Consider the following 18,498-nt stretch of genomic DNA (forward strand, 5'->3'; position numbering starts at 1 on the left):
TTCCTACCCTTGCTTTGGATACTTGAAAAAAAAAAAAAATTCCTACTGATATGAATGAGGAACCTCACTGTAGATCTAATTTGTATTTCTTTTGATTACACAGTTTGACCATTTTCCCACAGTTATCAGTGGTATTTCCACTTTGGTGAGTTGGCCTATCATTTGAATGTACTGTAAACACCAGGGCCCTACTGCTGTCAGTTTGCATGAGGTTTTCAGAAAATATTAATCTTTTGTTTATAGCCTATGTAACTAACAATTTTCTATATAACTTGCACTTTTTGCTAATGAAAAATACCACATCATTATCTTATAGAATGGACATGTGAGCCATTAGACAGTAAACTCATACATACACACAATATTTCTGCACTTCCCATTAACTATCTTCCCAAGAGCCTAAGGAGACTATGATAAAACCTACCACACTCTTCACTATCACAAAGGTAAGACTGCCAACTATTAAGCAAAGCTTTACCACCCACCATCCCTCTCATCCCTCTCCCCACCACATGCACACACAGTAATTTAGAGACTTCAGGAAATTACTGTGCATTCAGGAAATTACATGGATTCTTCCGAAAGTTATTTCTTTAGAAACCTCTAAGAATGTTTTACCCAGGAGAGATATTCTTGAGCTCATGATTAGGGGTTATGATTAAAACTGTATTTTAAGACCCATCATTTTTGTATTATCAATTTAAATTGCAACTTATTTGACAGCATGATAGGTCGATGTAGAAAAAGTATGATTAAAAAAAAATTAAACTCGGTCTTAATGTAAACATTCCTCAGAGGAAACCTGTAAAACACCACCGACACTGAATACTGTTTTTCCTCCAATCTAAGATTCTACCAGTTGTTAAGATCCATCTCAATTGCAGTTGTTAAAAGTGTGAAAACATAGGCAACTTAGAACAAATGAAATGCATTACTGAAGGCTAAAAGTGTTAAAACTATGCTATCAAACTGTCGATAAATGATTTTTCCTTGTTAAACTATTAGAGGGAGAGGGAAGTGACCAAGAAAGCATCTGACAGAAGCAGCATATTTCAGAAAGCGATTAATATCAACATATTGATTTCAATATATTCCAAATAAACAGGAGATGTCAGCAGTTTCTGGGCCAACTGCTGAGCACCAGTTTACTTAACGGTAACCACTGCATTTACTGAACTGCCCTAGCATCCCTGTACTGTACAGTGTATTAGTTTTATGGCTCATAAGACAAACATTACAACCCTTACAATTACCATGGAAACTGATGATCTCATCTCTCTGAGTCCACACTTGCCACCGCAGTCAGGGAGGTCCCGCCAGCCGGCCCTGAGCTGGGCGGCCTCACCAGCGGGGACACAGCAGGCTCCTGCACCTGCCAGGCTACTGCTCACCCAAGCCTTGATCCTGCTTTCCTAGCTTCTGACCATCCTGGCTTCCAAACTTCCCAGCTCTGGTTTCCAACTGCTTCTGTACCTGCCTCTACCCTGGTTCTCAGTTTTGCCTTATTTTAATCCTCAATCAAGTGTTACAGTGATCATGACTGAGAGGTGACACATAGGTAAGTACACCTGGCTTTATATATTTCTAAAGAGTACTTTACTCAGTTTCTTGGACTTTTAAGAACCTTTCTGGGTTGCAAGTTACCTTCATTTCATTTCACATTACGCAGTGTTACTGTTTTAACTCTTAAGTTTTATTACTTTAATACACTAAACCGACAACAACAAAAAAGGGTGAGAAAAAAGGTAGTATTCCAAAGAAGCTCACATAATGTCAACAATAAATTCTGTTCCTATATGCCATGCATTTGGAATTTACAGTCCTACTCTCTATCAATACTCATTTTTAAAACCTTGGACAACTCAATTTATACCTAAGAGAAGAATTCCTACACTACCTAACTCAGAACATGGTGAGAATCAAACGAAATGCAAGAGCAATCTATATACTACAGCCTATTTTAGACCCTTATTAATATCGCTTTTTTGTTCAAGCCACTGTTGGCTCTCACCTGAGCTACCGCACCAGCCTCCTAACTGGTCTCCCTCTCTGCTTCCTTCCACCCTTACAGTCTATTCTCACACAGTAGCTGGTCTGATCTCCCTCCACCCTCTCTACCCCCCTTCCCTTTTTCTAAGAATTAACATCATTCCCCTGCATATAATCCTTCAATGGTTTCCCATTACAATTAGGCTAAAATTCATATTTTTTGGTCAAGGCCCACTAGGCATACAAGGTCTTAATCCCCCATATTCCTCCTGGCATTCATTCACTCAGCTGCAGCCACCCATCTTTCTGTCCTTGGCACGCATCAAGCATACTCCCTTCTTAGGAACTGCACAGAAGCCTCTTCTCCCACAGCCTCACGTGGCTCTCTTAGGACTGCTCATGGGTCGCTTAAGGAGAGAAGCTGTCTTTAACCACCCCTTGTAAAACTGTCCTCCTCCCCAGCCCATTAGCTTCATTTTCTTTCTTAGTGTTCTCACTACCTGATGTTATTCTTGTGTCGTCAGCCCCCAGGCACCTCCAGAAAGGAAGGACCTGAGTTAGGATATGGGTTTTGTCTTGTCTAACCACTGTTTGTCCTGCCTCTGGAATGGTGCCTAATAATCAGGTTTCAGTGTACCCAAAACCAGTTAAGTTTCTCCCAATTTTCCCACATCATCTAAGATTTCTTCTAATGCTGTCTTTTGATGTGTCTGTCACCTAAGACCAGAGTTAATTTCAGATCTCTTAGAGTAGTAGTTTAGTTACTCAGAATCAAAGACACAAGACAGGTTACCAAGAACCACGAAAACCTAAAAGAGGAAATCTAATGTTCAGTGAAAAATCAATGGTAACTTTAATTTGGGAAAAGAACATTTAATGTTAAAATACCTTTACTACAAAATGACTCACCCTATGAATTTAATGAAGTCGTAAGACAAAGTGTACAATCAGAATGCTATAGGGAAGTATCAATACAATGCATCAGTTTTTACCTGTGTCCCCTGAATAAAGCATTATAATGGGATTATAAAAGATGCTCAACCATAAAGGCTGGGTAAATGAATTATGCTCCAACCATTCGATGGCACAGTAAACAGCTGGTAAAAGGCAGGCTGTAGAGCCATGCGCAGTTGCATGGAAATACGTCACCCTGGAGGACTCTCTAGGTGCCAGCACGGTTCCCGGAGCTGCATGCCGTTACTTTTCTTTATAACAAAAAGTCACAAAGTGGCACATAAAGAACAATCCCATCTTTGTAAAATAAACACAATGTTATGTTTATATGCATACAAAAGGTTCAGGAAGAATCAGCACCAAAATATTAATAAAAATTCTGGATATTCTGAGTGTGAGTGAAGGACTTTTCTGTGTTTTCTAAACCTTTTACATCAAATGTTTATTAATACTGTCACCAAAAAAAGGAAAGATCTGTTGCTCAGAGGTTTTTCCACATCATATTGCCAATTCCTTCCCTACCCACTCTTCAGGGGGATGGGAGGTAGGGGTCACTTGAGAGAGCACCTTTCACCAGAAAATTAGCAAAGCTCCTAAGGCCAGAACATAAAGGCTGTATGAAAAGTTGATGAATAAAAATAAAATCAGATAATAGGACCGTAGCATCTTATTTTCTATTATGACACTACCATCAGTTATATTAGATATACTGTTAAAGACAAAGTAGTAAAAAATTCTTTTGAGTCTATCTGAAATCTATACTACGTTCTTACGAGTTACTTTTTTGAGATGGCTTGAAGAAATCATGTTCTTCTCCAATGTTTCTGAAGAACAAGACAGAGCATCATTTATGGACGATTTTCTCTAAGTAACCAAATAATTCTTCACTGTAGAAAAGCCAAAATGTTTTATATCTGAGTAGGTATTTCTCAGTTTCCAGGGAAACTGATACAAAATTGTCTGAAATAAAGACATTAAGAGCAAACTTCCAATGTGCCTGTGCTTTATATTTGGTGTTCTGACCTTGTTTCTATGGAAACTTCATTAATAGGCAAATGCTGAAATTGAGGTTTCTCTTATCACTTTATTGAATGCCCCCCCAAAAAAGACAAATTGAAATGAAATTTTAACAATCCTGTTAAACATAAAAAGGTAAATTCTGTACTCATGAACTCTATTTTTCCAGTTCCTGATTTAGCACTCCTTCCTTACCATACATAGTCGTATGCTAAATGCTTAGTACCTTACCTGCCCGCTTACCAGCTTCCCCTAGTGTCCCTCTGTGCAGGGCATTCTCGGCTTCAATTGGATTTCACCAGAACAAACTCTTTAAATTATATCAACGTGTTTACCTGACTGATAAATTTAGGCTATTTCATGACTTCTACTTTTATTCATATCCATTGCAATGTATGTACAGACAGAGAATGGAGAGGTAAATGTTGCTTCTGAGTTGTGTACAATCAACTGGAATGGCAATAATCAAAACTGGAGTATGCTGAGATAGGCCTAACTTATGGATAAATTATAAAATATAAGGTGCACTCTAAACAGTTTCTTAAGCATCCCAAGAACTGAATTTGGCATATCTACCACCTCCCAAGTCTGTCTCTTTTGTTCAGTAGCTGTGTTACACAGTCATTTCAGATCTCTAAGTCTTGGCTTCTTCATCGGCAACAGAGGGAGAATATATACGGGCCTTATTTGTAGATGGAAGGGCCAAGTGAAATACACAAGAAAATGCATTGTACATCTTAAAAGAATTCTATAAAGGTCCAATTTTCGTCTCTCATCCTACACTAGCCAACTACTAACTGTTTTTAAAAATCATTTAGAGGCTTACCTTATAGCAACAAGCAGAGCAGTTTTCACAAGTACTTACGTGCTTTGTGTTTAAAGCTACAATTAATTCACATAATTTGTTCATTCTTTCACAATATCTAACTATTCTGAAAAGGGAGTACTTTCCACTTACAAAGCCACGTCCATCATAAGGGTGAATCCACAGGCTTAATTATTCTAACTTTTAAAGAAATTAAATAAACCCAACTAAAATTTAAATAGAAGAGCTGTAAGACATTTCGTCTATGAAATAATGAAATAATCTCTGGCATTTAAATGAAACAAATGGGCCAGTGGGGCTTTAACATCTTTATGATACAATGTTTTATACTTCAAAGAACAGTCTTTATTAAAGTGCCACTATGCTACCCAGAAATTTTTTTTTTTTAACCTAGAGCCATCCCTTTCCAAAATTCTAGAGGCAAAAATCAAACATTTCCTCTCTTCTCTCTCTCCTCTCCTCCCCGACAACACCCACCCCCAGCCACTTAGTCTTCAGAACTTTTACCTGAACATTCTTAAAGTTAAATAGTATTCTACTGGGTGGGGGGGGTGGGGTGGAGGAGGGAGCCATGGAGACATTTTTCTGCAGGATGGATGTGGTATGTTAACTCCCAAACCTTTATATTACAAATTACAATCTGAATTTGTTTTTTCTCCTTTGAAACTTCTGCCCAGCAGTCTCAGGAACCACCTCACCCCTCCCTTAGAACAGGCAACGTGCAAAAGAAGTCGGTTAAGGCTGTGCAGCTGAAGACATACTTGTGTCAAAGTGGGAATTTAAAAGTAATCAGAACTCCATGGGGTCTCCTTTGGTAAAGAAAAAAAACCCAACAACTATTCTCTGCAGCCGTGGCAGTAACGTTTCACACCGTTCACAGTTATTTTAAGCCCCTCTCCCACCATTTTCTTTCCTATCGTGTTCAAATTATAGTTAGAAGGGATAAAGTAGCTTCTATCAGGGCGACTGAAAACATTAAAATCCAAAGAATTTTAGTTAAGAACACCACACTGACTCTGTCCATCTCTATTTTGAATTTAAATGACAAATCCTCTAATGTTTGTCTTAATTGTCTCGAGTATCAACTACCTTAACGAATAGAAGTTATCTATATCATCAGGCCCTTACCTAGTTCCTTCGCTTAGGTACCATCTGGATAGGGAGACGGGATGGATACGCCGAAGTTAGAGTATTTAAGTTTTCATTAAGAAAAGAGAGAATACACCAGAAAGTCTCTGCTAAGTCCCACGAGATGTTAAATAGAACCACGAACAGGAAGGGCCGCGGATTGGAGGGTCTCAGGCCGGGCTGGGAAATGGGAACGGGGGAAAGAATTGGGCATTCGGGTAGGGAAGAGGGAAGGAGACTGGCCGGACGCGACTGGTAAAGAATAAGGGGTGGGGACGCCAAGCAGAGCCAGCCTTCGTCCCCGGTGCCCAGCCCTGGGAGAGCCAACTCTGGGCAAGAAGGAGCCCTAGGCGGCGTCTCCCTCCCGGGGGACCCTGGGGGCGGCGGAGGCCAGAGGTAAGCCCGAGAGCAGACGGCGCCGACCCCGCGAGGGGCGAGGCGCGCCCGCCGCTTCTTACCTTCGGGCATCTCCCGGTCGCTGATGTGCTGCAGGTGGTGGCCTTCGCCACCTGCGAAATCCAACTCGGCGGGTTCCACGGCAGCCGCCGCCGGAGCTACTGCCACCGCGTTCCCGGCCGCCGCCTTGTAGACCTCAGACTCGCAGTCCGGCTCCGCTGACCCCCTGCGCCGGCCCAACTTGGGGCTGGCATTGGGGGACAGGCAACAAGACAGCGAGTTCCCCATGGGGCGCCTTCACTCCTCGCCGCCGCCGCCGCCGCCTCCGCTCGTCCCCCGACTCCGCCGAGCTCAGAAGCCGCCCCCTCCCCCAACAATGGCGCGGCGGGCACTGGCAGCCCCGGGCTATGCCGGGGCTGTGCCGCACATGCAGACGCGACTTCGCCCGCCGCTCTCCTGTCCGCCCAGCCGCCCAGCCGCCGGGCCCCGGGCAGGGGCCCGGCCCCGGCCGCACCCCCGCCGCCGCCGCCTCCCCGGAGCCAACTAGTCTGTGAGGGCGGTGACCAGACCGGCTTATTTAAAAGGGGTGGGAACCAGACAAGCGCTGAGACGCGCAGCCACTGCAGGGAGAGAGCGCAGCCGGAGCTCCTCCTCCTTCCGCCGCCGCCTCCCGACTGAAAGTAGCTAGCCCGGCCGGCCCTTGCCTACCGGAATGTGTCCTTCGGTCACCTGGTTACGACGGACCAATCACGACCAGAGTTCCCTCCACGCGCCCTCCTCAGAGCGCAGCCATGTGACTCACAGTGCCCCGCCCCCGCCCGCGGCTGCCCCGCCCCCCGAGCGGCGCGCCCCGGACTCTGGTTTCCATTCATCTCTCGCGCTCCGAGCTCTCCGGTCCTGCGGGGAGCGCCGCGGGAGTTTGTTAATCGAAGCCGTCCTGAGTCAGTGGGCTCTGTAGAAAGCCCCTGTTCGTAAAATGCCAGTTCAGTTAGCAACTCGGTTTCACCGGGTCGACAGTTGACTCATTTGATGTATTGCTCAGCGAACTTAGTTTCACCCCAATTTTTGACCGTTTTTTATAACTGAATGCTCCTCCTGTCTTGCCTTCCAAAGAGTGTTAGTTTCCGCCTACAGTTTAACCATAGCAACCCCCGGGGCCCTGGTCCTACTCTCAATAAAGAGCTGTGGCTGTGTCTTGAATGAGACTCGAGGACACGTCACCCCTCCACTTCCTCATCAGTAAATTAGGTACCGAACTCCTCCCTCCCACCTCTGAGGCGCTGGGATTCAGCAACTCGCTTTTCTCGCCTGTTTCTCTCTTCCACGGCAGGAGTTTCCAGGTTTCCCTACTTTAGCCAACAACAACGCATAAAGCACGATTTTCTCATACAAACTTGAGAGTCACAAAGTGAAGTACCACGGTCTTGATTTGATGAAGATGATAACGATAGTTAACATTTGGCAAACACTATGCGCCCGCCCCCGTTCCAAGTGAGGTACTCATTTAACCCTCGGGAACAAAATCCTCAGAAACCTTCATTTTACAGATTTTACAGAAGCTAAGTAACGTTCCCAAGGTCACATGATTGCTCAGGGGTGTGGCCAGGATTTGATCCCTGATTGTGTGGATCCCCAAAGGCACCTTATTGTGATCATCAGAAAATAAAGGTAGAAGTCAAATTTGGTTGGAAGTGGCATAGTGTATCAGGATTTTCTTTTTTTAAGGAGGAACAATTTTTTGATGTGGATTTTAAAATACTTTCCCTTCATTCAACATTGATTAGTCCCTCCTACATGCCAGGCACCCGTGTGTGAAAAATAGTCCTGCCCTCAGTGACCTCAGGCACGGTGAGAAAACAAAGGCTTAGAGAGCCCAATAGTCTGAGGTCACACTGCTGCAAAGTACTTAAACCTGAAATTCAAACCTAGGTCTATTAACCCCAAGTAGATGCTGGGGTAAAGAGCTTGGTTTTCTTCCCAGAAACATGAGAGCCATTGAATGTTGTGAAGTTAAGGAGTCACTATCAGGTGGTTTGTAGTGAGGTCACGCTTGAGAATAAGTAGGACTGATGGAAGCAACAAAACCCATTAAGAGACTTTATATTCATCTAAGCGAGGAGTGAGGGTTCAAACTAAAGGCAGTGGCAGAGATTGGAGTGGAGGGAAAGGATCTGAGGTCATTTGGGAGGTAGAATAGAAGTGCTCAGTGACTAGATATGGAGCGGGAAGGGGAAAAGAGAAGCAAAAATGGCTGCTAGGGTTCTGGCTTAGGGAACTATGTAGAGTGTGGTTACTTTTTCTTAGATAGTGCAGGAAAAGGAAGAGGTTTGGGAAGGAAGATCATTTTGGGTTCTGTTAAGCGGAACATGGAAATGGAGCTCTCAGGTTGAAAGTAAGCCTCTGCAGGCTAAGTCCATTTTGTGATATCCCAACTTATGTTTTCAAAAATAACACATTAAATCAATTTAAAAATGTGATTGGGGAAATTCCCTAATGTTGACAGCTAAGAATATCACATTTTTCATGGAGCAACTTGGAATCTATGGTTTTAGTAAATGAGGCATCCTATGTAAAATAAAACTGGTAAATGAAAACAACATTTAAAATTGTGTTGTCATTAGAGTATACACAAAGTAATTGAAGCTGTAGGTATAGAAGTGATTCCCTTGAGAAGACATGTATAATAAGGAAAGGAAGAAAGGAAGGAAGGAAAGAAGGAAGGAAGGAGGGGAGGAAGGAAAGCAAGAAGGAAGGAAGAGAAGGAAGGGAAGGAAAGAAGAGGTCTTCAAAAATAGGGAGATTTAAGTGGCATTTAAGTAAACCTGCCAAAGGGAGCAGTGGCAATCAAGGGACCTGAGTATTAATTAGGAATGACTGATCACGTGAGTCCCATGAGGGTAGGGATCACATCTGCTTCTCATTTCTGGAGCAGAGCACCTAGCACAGTACCTGGCCAGTAGATGCTCCATTCTCAATTGTCCAGTGTTGTCCATGAGGCAGGAAAGCTACAAATACCATTGGCTGCGGCAACTGGGTGACTGGGGATGTGTGCAAGCTGGATGGCAGGCAGTGAGTAAAGAAATGAATAGGGAACAGAAGTGCCCTTGACCGGTGGGGAGGGCCGCGCTGTGCACCCCTCTGCTCTCGCTGCAGGGAGATGGCTTAGCGACTTCTCCTGGGGAGGTTCCTGGCCTCCATAATCTGCAGGAAGCCCTCTCAGAGTCAGTGGGCGCCCCTTGCCTCCAGGGCCCTGCAGACCCCACAGCGCAGTCCTAATAACCTGACAGTAACACCCAGCCAAGCCCAGTCAATATACACCACCAGAGTCTGTACAATGACCTTTAACATCCAGGATGGACCAGACTTTCAAGGCTGAGTTGTCAACAGTGAGACACCAGTGGTTGTGGATTTCCATGCACAGTGATGTGGTCCCTGCAAGATCCTGGGGCCAAGGTTAGAGAAGGTGGTGGCCAAGCAGCATGGAAAGGTGGTGATGGCCAAGGCGGATATTGATGACCACACAGACCTCGCCATAGAGTATGAGGTATCAGCTGTGCCCACCGTGCTGGCCATCAAGAATGGGGATGTGGTGGACAAGTTTGTGGGCATCAAGGATGAGGACCAGCTGGAGGCCTTCCTGAAGAAGCTGATTGTCTGACAAGCAGGGAAGCGTCCTGACTGCCCCTGCCCACCTGGGCCCCGTGGTCCCGGGGGACCCAGATAGAACTCATAGCCCTTCTGTGCCGGCCCTTCCTACCTCCTCCCTCTGCCTGGCCCCTGTGGGTCCGTGCTTTGGAGACCAGGCCTCCAAACACAGGAGCCTCAAGTGCTCCCAACCTGGCTGACCGCCAGGGTGGCCGCCCAAGGAGCGGTGCCGCCACCGAGCTGGGACAGCCGTCTCCTCACCCACTCTCTGCTCCTTCTAGGGCTTGTTGCCGTGCTCCCAGGATGCTAGGACAGAGTCCCGGGGCCAGCCTGCAGTAACAGCTTGGTCTCCCTGCTCCCTTCTGATCTGAACCCCGGTGCCTGGCTCATCTGCCTCCTGCATTTTTCTTTCCTGCTGCTGTTTTGTAAAAACAAAACAAAACAAAAAAAAAAAAAACAGAAGAAGCAAAAAAGAAACCCAGGGCTTCCCTGGTGGCGCAGTGGTTGAGAATCTGCCTGCTAATGCAGGGGACACGGGTTTGAGCCCTGGTCTGGGAAGATCCCACATGCCGCGGAGCAACTGGGCCCGTGAGCCACAATTACTGAGCCTGCGCGTCTGGAGCCTGTGCTCCGCAACAAGAGAGGCCGCGATAGTGAGAGGCCCGCGCACCGCGATGAAGAGTGGCCCCCGCTGGCCACAACTAGAGAAAGCCCTCGCACAGAAGCGAAGACCCAACGCAGCCAAAAATAAATTAAAAATAAAACGAAACCCAAACAAGTGAGAGTAATATACATAATTCCCTCATTTTTTGTAGGTCTGTAATAAAGAACTTTATGTGATCCCCTCTAAAAAAAAAGAAAGAAATGAATAGGAGGTGAGAAAATGGAGACAAGGATTCTCTTCCTAAACATTTGGTTGAGAAGAGAGACGTGGTAGTCATTAGAAGGAGATGTACAGTTAAGAATGCTTTTTTTTTTTAAGATGGAAAAAAAATGTGAGTATATTTATATGTTAAAGGGTGAGAGCTGATAGAGAAAAAAGGAGTTTGAGGTTAGAGGAGACAGGAGAATTGACAGAGCGAGGTCCCCAAGAAAGCAGAACTGGATGCATTCCAGGGCAGGCATAGATTAGCTTTGGACTGAGAGAAAAGCAAGGAGAGAGGACCTGGGTGACAGACCTCTATTCTGGGTCTGTCAGAATTGAGACATTTCTGATAGAGGACAGGTTTAGGAAGAGCTCATCTGACGACCTCTATTTTTCTCTATTATAATAGGCTTCTGTTTGGAAAGCTACTCTGGGAAAGAGAGGATAATGTGTAGAGAAGTTTACACATCAGAAAAGCTCAATATACCTAACAAAAAAAGAAATAATATCTTCCCTCAAAGTTGGATAAATTGAAAAGAAATTTGAGCAAAAACCAAGGAGCTCAGGTATAAATAGGTATGTCACAAAAGTGGAAGATGTGAACTATTTGTTCCTCCAAATAGTTAAAAGACATAGCAACAACTTTGGGGGGAAGAGTGTAAAAAATTAAGAAGAAAATGGCATGTAATTGCAAAAAGTGTGAACTTTACAAACCCTTTAATCACATAAGAGACCAAAAAAAGACCACAGGGAATATTCTTCTTTATTAAAAGGCTACCAGGAGGAAAAGGTCACCTCAAATATCAGGGAAGCAAGGATGATTAATATTTAATTTAGTTGTTTAAAAGATATAAGTAAGGTCTGGGGACAAAAACAGGCAACAGATTGAAATGTGGGAAACCACGGTGGAATGGGAAAGGATTCAATGAAGTTCAGTTTCAGTAAACAACATCTTGTTAAATCCTTAGGACCTACTGACTACATTCCATGACAATAATAATATTGTCTGAAGTCCTAGGAATGTCATTAGATACCATTTTGGATGATTCTTGTAGTCTTGAGACAACGCCTAAGATCGTTTGAAAATAGTGCCTGCATTTAACAGCAGATGCATACAAAAATAGGTAGGTGAGACCTTGAAAATTAAAGAATTTTTAATTTGCTAAGCAGAAAAAATATTAGGAAGCATCGTTATGAAAATAGATTTGAAAATATTTTGTTTTAAGAGAACATTGGAGGGCAGTAAGAAAAAACTGTATCCTTTTATGACAGTGGCAAGTCTGGAGAGCAAAAGGAAGCAAAGAGAAGTAATGTGGTTTGAATTAAGCAAGAGTTTGATTCTGTGATAGAATCTTACACCTTGCATATGCCTACTGATGGCTGAACATTCCCTGGGAGAACTTTATGATTAGTGTTTTACATGGATCTGGAGTAAACTCCTTCATTCATTCATCTTATTCACTCAGTAGCTGTTCAATACCCGAGCCCTTACCACAGGCCACACTTTTTAGGTGCAGAGAATGTTGCTTTGACCAAGAAAAACAAGGTCCTTGTTCTCATGAAATTTATCTTCTAATAGGGGAGTCAACAGATAGTCTTATCCATCACATCTCAAACTCATGGCCCAGGATGGCTATTGGTCTCCAGCTATTGTGACTTCATTCCAGACAGTAGGGTGAAGGAGGAGAAGGGAGATTTTTCAGAAGATCCACATAGTACAGTACTTACATATCATTGGCTTAAAGCTTAGTCACATGGCCACACAGAGCTGCAAGGGAGGCTCAGAAAATGTAATCATATAGCTGAGTAACTAATGCAGAAGGGAGAACTAGATATTGAGACTGGATATTGAAAGCACTCTCTGTAACAAACAATCTGTAAGAAAAGATTAGAGAAGTTTCAACTTCAAGAAGGATCATGATAAAATTTCATAGCCCTTTGCAAGCACGTATGAAAAATTTATACAAGGAGTTTTGTAATGATCTTGTCTTAAGCTAAGAGGACAGAAAAAGTGGAGAGAGGCTTAAACTCTAGAATGAAACTAGGTTAGATGCAAGAAAGTCTATGATGGTCAAGTGAACAGGATTATATATCATATTTGTGTGTTGTAACTAATTGGATTCTATCTTGAGTATTACGACTAGTTCTTATAGAAGAGGATTCTGTGTGTAAGTAATATGTACATTTTTTTCTGGACATAGAGTCTACCCTTATCATCATATTCTCAATGATGTATGTAAACAAAAAAAGTTAAGAATAACTATTATACCTGATTTGATGTGGAACAACTTGACTTCTCTCATTCCCAACTTCAGAACATTATAATCCGGATTTTTTAGTAAGTAGAGCATTCAATGGTACTGGTATATTCAGTACCATTGTAGTAAACTACCCAGTGTCTCTTCTACGTGTCTTTTTCTACTCCTTCTGAACTCTTCTCCCACCTTCTCTCTTCTCACAACATCTAGGTTTCTTTCTGCCAAGTGAGTCCGTTGAGATGAGAATGCGAATTTAGTTGAAATGATGCGCTAAAAAAAAACTGAAAAGGTGTTAGTTTACCATACCATCAGGGCAATTAATGCTCACTGGACAGGTCAGTTCTGGCCCCAAATGTCCCCTGTGGCTACAATTCCAAAACAAACATCAGAGACAAACTTTCTGTGACAAGTTCTAGGAAAAGGCTGCAGTTTTAAGAGAGAGTAGGGGTTTCCTTTTGCCTTCCTGGGACGGTCATTTTTCTCTGCTATTTAATGGTTTATTTACTTCCATTTGTCTAAGTGTTACAGGAAATCTAAAATCTTTCTCAGCCCACTGTTAGTGCTTCCTTCAATCACCTCCAAGTGGGGGTGGAAGAGCCTATCTCTTCTGGAAGTGCCTTTCTCTCCTGGTTTTCTAAAGCAGATGCCAGCTCTACTCCCAGCTCCAAAGACTGTAAAAGCATGTGGCCTGCACTTAACTAGTTTCATAAGAGAGCTCCCCTCTACACTTGCCCAGGAAATAACTCACTGCCAAATCCACTTAGAACAAGGCAGAGTGTTTAAAAAAAAACACATTAGATGCTTTCAATTGTATTTTTCTTAATCATGCCAATGCGCCTTTCCTCCCAGCATTTCCATATTTCCATTTGTTTCCCTTGTGTGACATCTTGGTACATTTAAGATATTTCAGTTTTATTCTCTTAAAGTTGCCTTACTGAAGTTAGAACCATTTTCTTGCAGTGATTTAACATGTTCCCCTCAGCATCTCCTAGTAGCCTTTTTGACAACAGCTTCCTCAAATGAAGTTGATGTTAGAAGGAGGAGTTTCATTAAACTTGACAGCAGGGAAAAGTTTGAAGATGTCTTTTTAACCAGGTTTGCCTCCTAGAAACAAAGATCATAGGCTTTAGGACATGAATTTTTTCTCATGATGGCTCTATTTTCCTGTTCTGGAGACAAATCGATTTTTATACTCGTAGCATGGCATCGACCCTGAAGTACCTCTAGAACTTTTCTATCAGAAGGGATTAGGACAGCAAACTGGATGGAGATAGGGGCCAGGGAACTTGTCTTAAGAGTTATATTTGAATAGAAAGAACACTTGGAGAAAAACCCAACAACTGAGGTTACATTTGGGGGGCGGGTAAGGCCTTGTCCCTTCTAGTGACTAGACCTGGGTGCTCATTTGATGAGCCTAGGTTGAGTAATGCTATACACCCCATGAGTTGTTTCATTCCAGTTGTACTTACTACGTAGATAAAATCAAATACTCCTCTGAAAATAATACTTTGTTTATGCAATCAATGCTTTGCCCAGGAGAGGCAAAGAAAAGCCGAGACCACAGAAGCAGCTGAAGCCAATGTCCAAAATGAGTCTACCCTGTTCTTTGCAAGCAGTTTGCTCTGTCCCACCTTGGCCATCTGGTAAACCTCTACTCATTCTTTGAGGCTTAACTCGAGTGGGTCCTTCTCTGCACTGATTCTCTGACTCCCTCAAGGCTGTGAGATTCTACATCTTCAGAGCATGAGTTCCTTCTGGAAAGCAGCCTTGTATCACATTGTGTGGTCATTGTTTGACACCCTCATTAAACTAGCCACTCCCCTGAGGACAGAGCTATTTTACTCAGCTTTTTGGTATCCCTGGCACTAAGTATAATACCTAGCTTGCAGCAGTCTCAATACATTTTTCTTGAATGACCAGATAAATGAATGAAAAAGTTGAATTGAGAGCACCAACAATCACAATTTGAAAACTGTTATAATTATTTTTTACTTTTCAGTCTTCTCTATTCTCTTTTGTGCCTCTGCTTCTAGTTTCTGTTCCCCTGCAGCATTTTTAAACAACAACAGTCATCTTCTAACGCTCACAATTTTATGGGTGAGGCAGGGCACAGTGGGGACTGCTCATCCCTTTTCCAGGACTGCTGGGGCCTCAGCGGGAGTGGATCTAGCAACTGGACATGGCAAAGATGGCTCACACAGGGCCACACAGCTGGAGTGTCTGTTATGGCTGTCGGCTGGGGTCCTCGGTTCCTCTCCATGTCACGTCTCCTGAGGCTGGAATGTCCACAGTGGCTTCTTCACTCCTATGTCAGGTGCCTGGTCTGTGAAGGCTGGAACATCTGGGTCTGGCTGGACATCCCTCACCACATGGTGGTCTCGGAGTAGTCAGACTTCTTACTAGACGAGGATATGTAATCCCAGTGTGTTTCACTTCTCTGGTAAACACATTAATCTAAAAATATGGGGGAGGGACTTCCCTGGCGGTCCAGTGGTTAAGACTCTGTGCTTCTAATGCAGGGGGCACGGGTTTGATCCCTGGATGGGGAACTGAGATCTCACATGCCGCATGGTGAGGCCAAAAAATTAAAAATTAAAATAAATAAATAAAAACAATATGGGGGAGGTGTGGTGAGCAGCATTCCTTCAATTAGAGAAAAAAAACCTCAAAGCCAACTTCTTCACTGTTATGAAGTTCGTCCAGACCATCAGCTTACAATGGATTATGCTAAATTACTGCAACCATAGCTAAGTCTTATGCACTACCCACCATTCAAATAATTCCTTTCCCCACTTGGTCTCTGAGTTTTTTGGTAGCTAGAAAGAACACAGATTTCTGCAGAAACAACTTTGCCATAGGTTAAGTTTATTTTGTGATGTCCCAACTTACATGTTGAAAGTAACATATAGTCCATTAAATCAAATGGAGAAGAGTAATAGAGGAAATTTCCTAAAGTTTAAGTGCTAAGAATATCTTATTTTTCTAGTGATAACTTTGACAGAGCAAATTAGAATCTATGGTTTCAGCAAAGGAGGTGTCCTATGTAAAATGAAACCACTGATGAAAACAGCACTCTAAATGTTATTATCACTGCTACTTTTAATTAGTAATTTCCATGTGAATGTGTACTGTGAAGTCCTTGACATGCAGAAACGAATACCCACAAAACCCCCAGGATACAGTAATATAAAAGTCCCTAAGGGAGACTCTCCACATGGGACCAAAGGCCCATCTGACCCATTACATAAGGATCTTCCCTTCTGGGAAGTAGGTGGAATGAACACGCTGTTTGCTATTGCCTGCTTTTAAAGCAAGGTATGCCAAGGTCTGTGTGCCCTTCTCCAGAAGTATCAGGGGAGAAGCCTGAAACATCTGCAAGCTCTGTTTAGTGCTCTTTTGGGTAGAAATCATGCTTTACTGGCATTTTATGTTTCTATAAAAGAATAGGGAGAAACTTGCCTCTCAGAGTCCTCAATGAGATAAGAAGGTCGTGGTTAGGTAGCAATTGTGATTAGGTGTCTGCTGAGGAGAAAGAAAGAAACCGGATCAGAAAAATATACATTCCCTACAGGTATCCTTACAGGGCCTTGACTGAGGGCCAAATAATCACAGAGAGAGCAATGCCAGTTCTGAGGCTCAGGATAATTTGGATAATTAATTATAATTAAGTAGCGATTAATAATGATTTGAATAATTGAAGGTTCCCCACCTTCAGTCTGTGGGCTGGGAGCAGTGCCATGCTGAGCCATGATGGAGCCTGAAACAAAGCAGAAATTAGTAATACTTATCTGGCTCTATTAAAATTGTTGATATTTTGTTCATTATAGATTTTTAAACATATTTTCATTAAAACTATTCCATTAAAATATTGTTTATCTTGATCATGGTTTTGATATCCCCTTAAAAACTTGGCACTGGCAGCAAGTGCCTCATTATTCCCCCGACCCCAGGCCCTGTACCCAGAAGCAATGTGAGGGGTACTCTGGATATTGCTTGGTCTGCCCTTGACAGAGAATAAAGGGAGAGTCAAATCCTTGGATTGGTCCCTGACTTTTTGTGTCCTAAAATTTCTAAATCATTGAGCTCAAAAGAATCAAATTCCAGTCTGGGCCAGAGATGGAAGGCAGCCCCAAGTCTTGAGTGTACCACTATTACCCCATTTTACAGAAGAGAAACTGAGACTCAGTACAATTGACATGTATGCCTAGATGACAAATCTAGAAGGTGGAACATGAAGACTTGAATCCAGGCTATGTGGATTCCGTGGGCTGTGCTCTCAGCCACTGGGCTCCAAGGGACTGCCCATGCACTGTTTCCTACCATTTCCCAGTGAAAAAGACAAATAATGTATTTTTTCTCTCTTAACATAACAGCCAGTTATGAGTATGAGTAAATATCTTCTATTAACTTTTAATAAATTTATTGTCTTTTTACTCTTACAGAAGTAATATGTATTCACTAAAGAGAAATTAGAAAATACACATAAATGAGAAATCAAAATCCCACCCCCAGAGCCACCCACTATTACCATTTTTTTGCATATCTCTCCAAGCTTTATTTTATTTTTTTGTTTTTTTTCTGTTCTCTAAGTCTTATTTTAATAAAGATAAATTATATGTATATGATTTTAAAATGAAACTATGCTACACATGCAGTTTTTTAAAATGTGCTTTCTTCACTTAACAATATACCTTGAACATCTTTCTCTGTCACTGCTTTTTTGCAGAGTAATTTGTAATGGTTTCATAATATGCATTCATTCTTTCATGAATATTTATTGAGGGCCTGCTACTTTCCAGGCATCAGCTAGGCGCTAGAGATGCATCGGTTAACAAAACAAAGAATTTGGCCCTCTAGGGTTGACATTGAAGTAGGAGACCTTCAAAAATGAATAAATGCGTGTCAGTTAATAGGGACGCTATTTTGGATGTGTCAGGGAGTCTTCTCTGATAAGAGGCTAACACGGGCTTAACTGTCCCATAAAACTGTCCCCCCTAAAATTTATATGTTGAAGTCCTAACCCCCAGTACCTCAAAATGTGACCGTATTTGGACATAGGGTCTTTAAAGTGGTAATAAGCTACGGTGAGATCTTTAGGGTAACCCCTAATCTATTATGACTGGGATCCTTTTAAGAAGAGGAAATTTGGACACAGACACATAGAAGGAAGACCATGTGAAGACACAGGGAGAAGTGGGCCATCTGTAACCCAAGGAGAGAGACCTGGAACTGATCCTTCCCTCACAGCTCTCAGAGGAAACCAACCCTACTAGCATCTTGATCTTAGGCTTTCAGCCTCCAGAGCGGTGAGAAAATTAATTTCCATTGTTTAAGCCACCCAGTCTATAGTACTTTGTTATGGCTGCCCCAGGAAACTAATAAATTCAGAGAAAGAGGTCTGAATGAAATAAGAGGGTACC

General features: G+C 42.8%; 1 protein-coding gene, 1 long non-coding RNA gene and 1 pseudogene across 7 annotated transcripts in view; 2 read left to right on the plus strand and 1 right to left on the minus strand.

The window, feature by feature from the left end:
• CCNYL1 (cyclin Y like 1) overlaps window positions 1–13,318 on the minus strand; it is a 51,278-nt gene extending 37,960 nt beyond the window's left edge. For 2 of the 5 annotated variants that reach the window (XR_014246055.1, XM_082397144.1), the window contains exon 1: window positions 6,373–7,083. Coding sequence is in view for 4 of the 5 variants with exons in the window: in XM_082397144.1 (XP_082253270.1) it covers window positions 6,373–6,598 (226 nt within the window). In the remaining variant the exon portion in view is untranslated. Of the gene's footprint in view, window positions 1–6,372; window positions 7,084–13,089 lie in introns of those variants that run through there. The other 3 variants (XM_082397145.1, XM_082397146.1, XM_082397143.1) reach the window with 3 other exon arrangements.
• Window positions 1,520–5,794, plus strand: LOC309631139. The gene is made up of 2 exons (XR_014246090.1): window positions 1,520–1,558; window positions 5,464–5,794. It is a non-coding gene; the product is annotated as an uncharacterized lncRNA (long non-coding RNA).
• On the plus strand, window positions 7,023–13,083 carry LOC309630901 (thioredoxin, mitochondrial pseudogene; annotated as a pseudogene). Its single transcript has 2 exons — window positions 7,023–7,244; window positions 9,477–13,083. The product of its transcript is annotated as a thioredoxin, mitochondrial pseudogene (transcript).
• Window positions 13,319–18,498: the final 5,180 nt, after the last annotated feature.

Source organism: Balaenoptera borealis (assembly GCF_965194805.1).
Source record: "Balaenoptera borealis genome assembly, chromosome: 6".
NCBI classification, from domain to species: domain Eukaryota; kingdom Metazoa; phylum Chordata; class Mammalia; order Artiodactyla; family Balaenopteridae; genus Balaenoptera; species Balaenoptera borealis.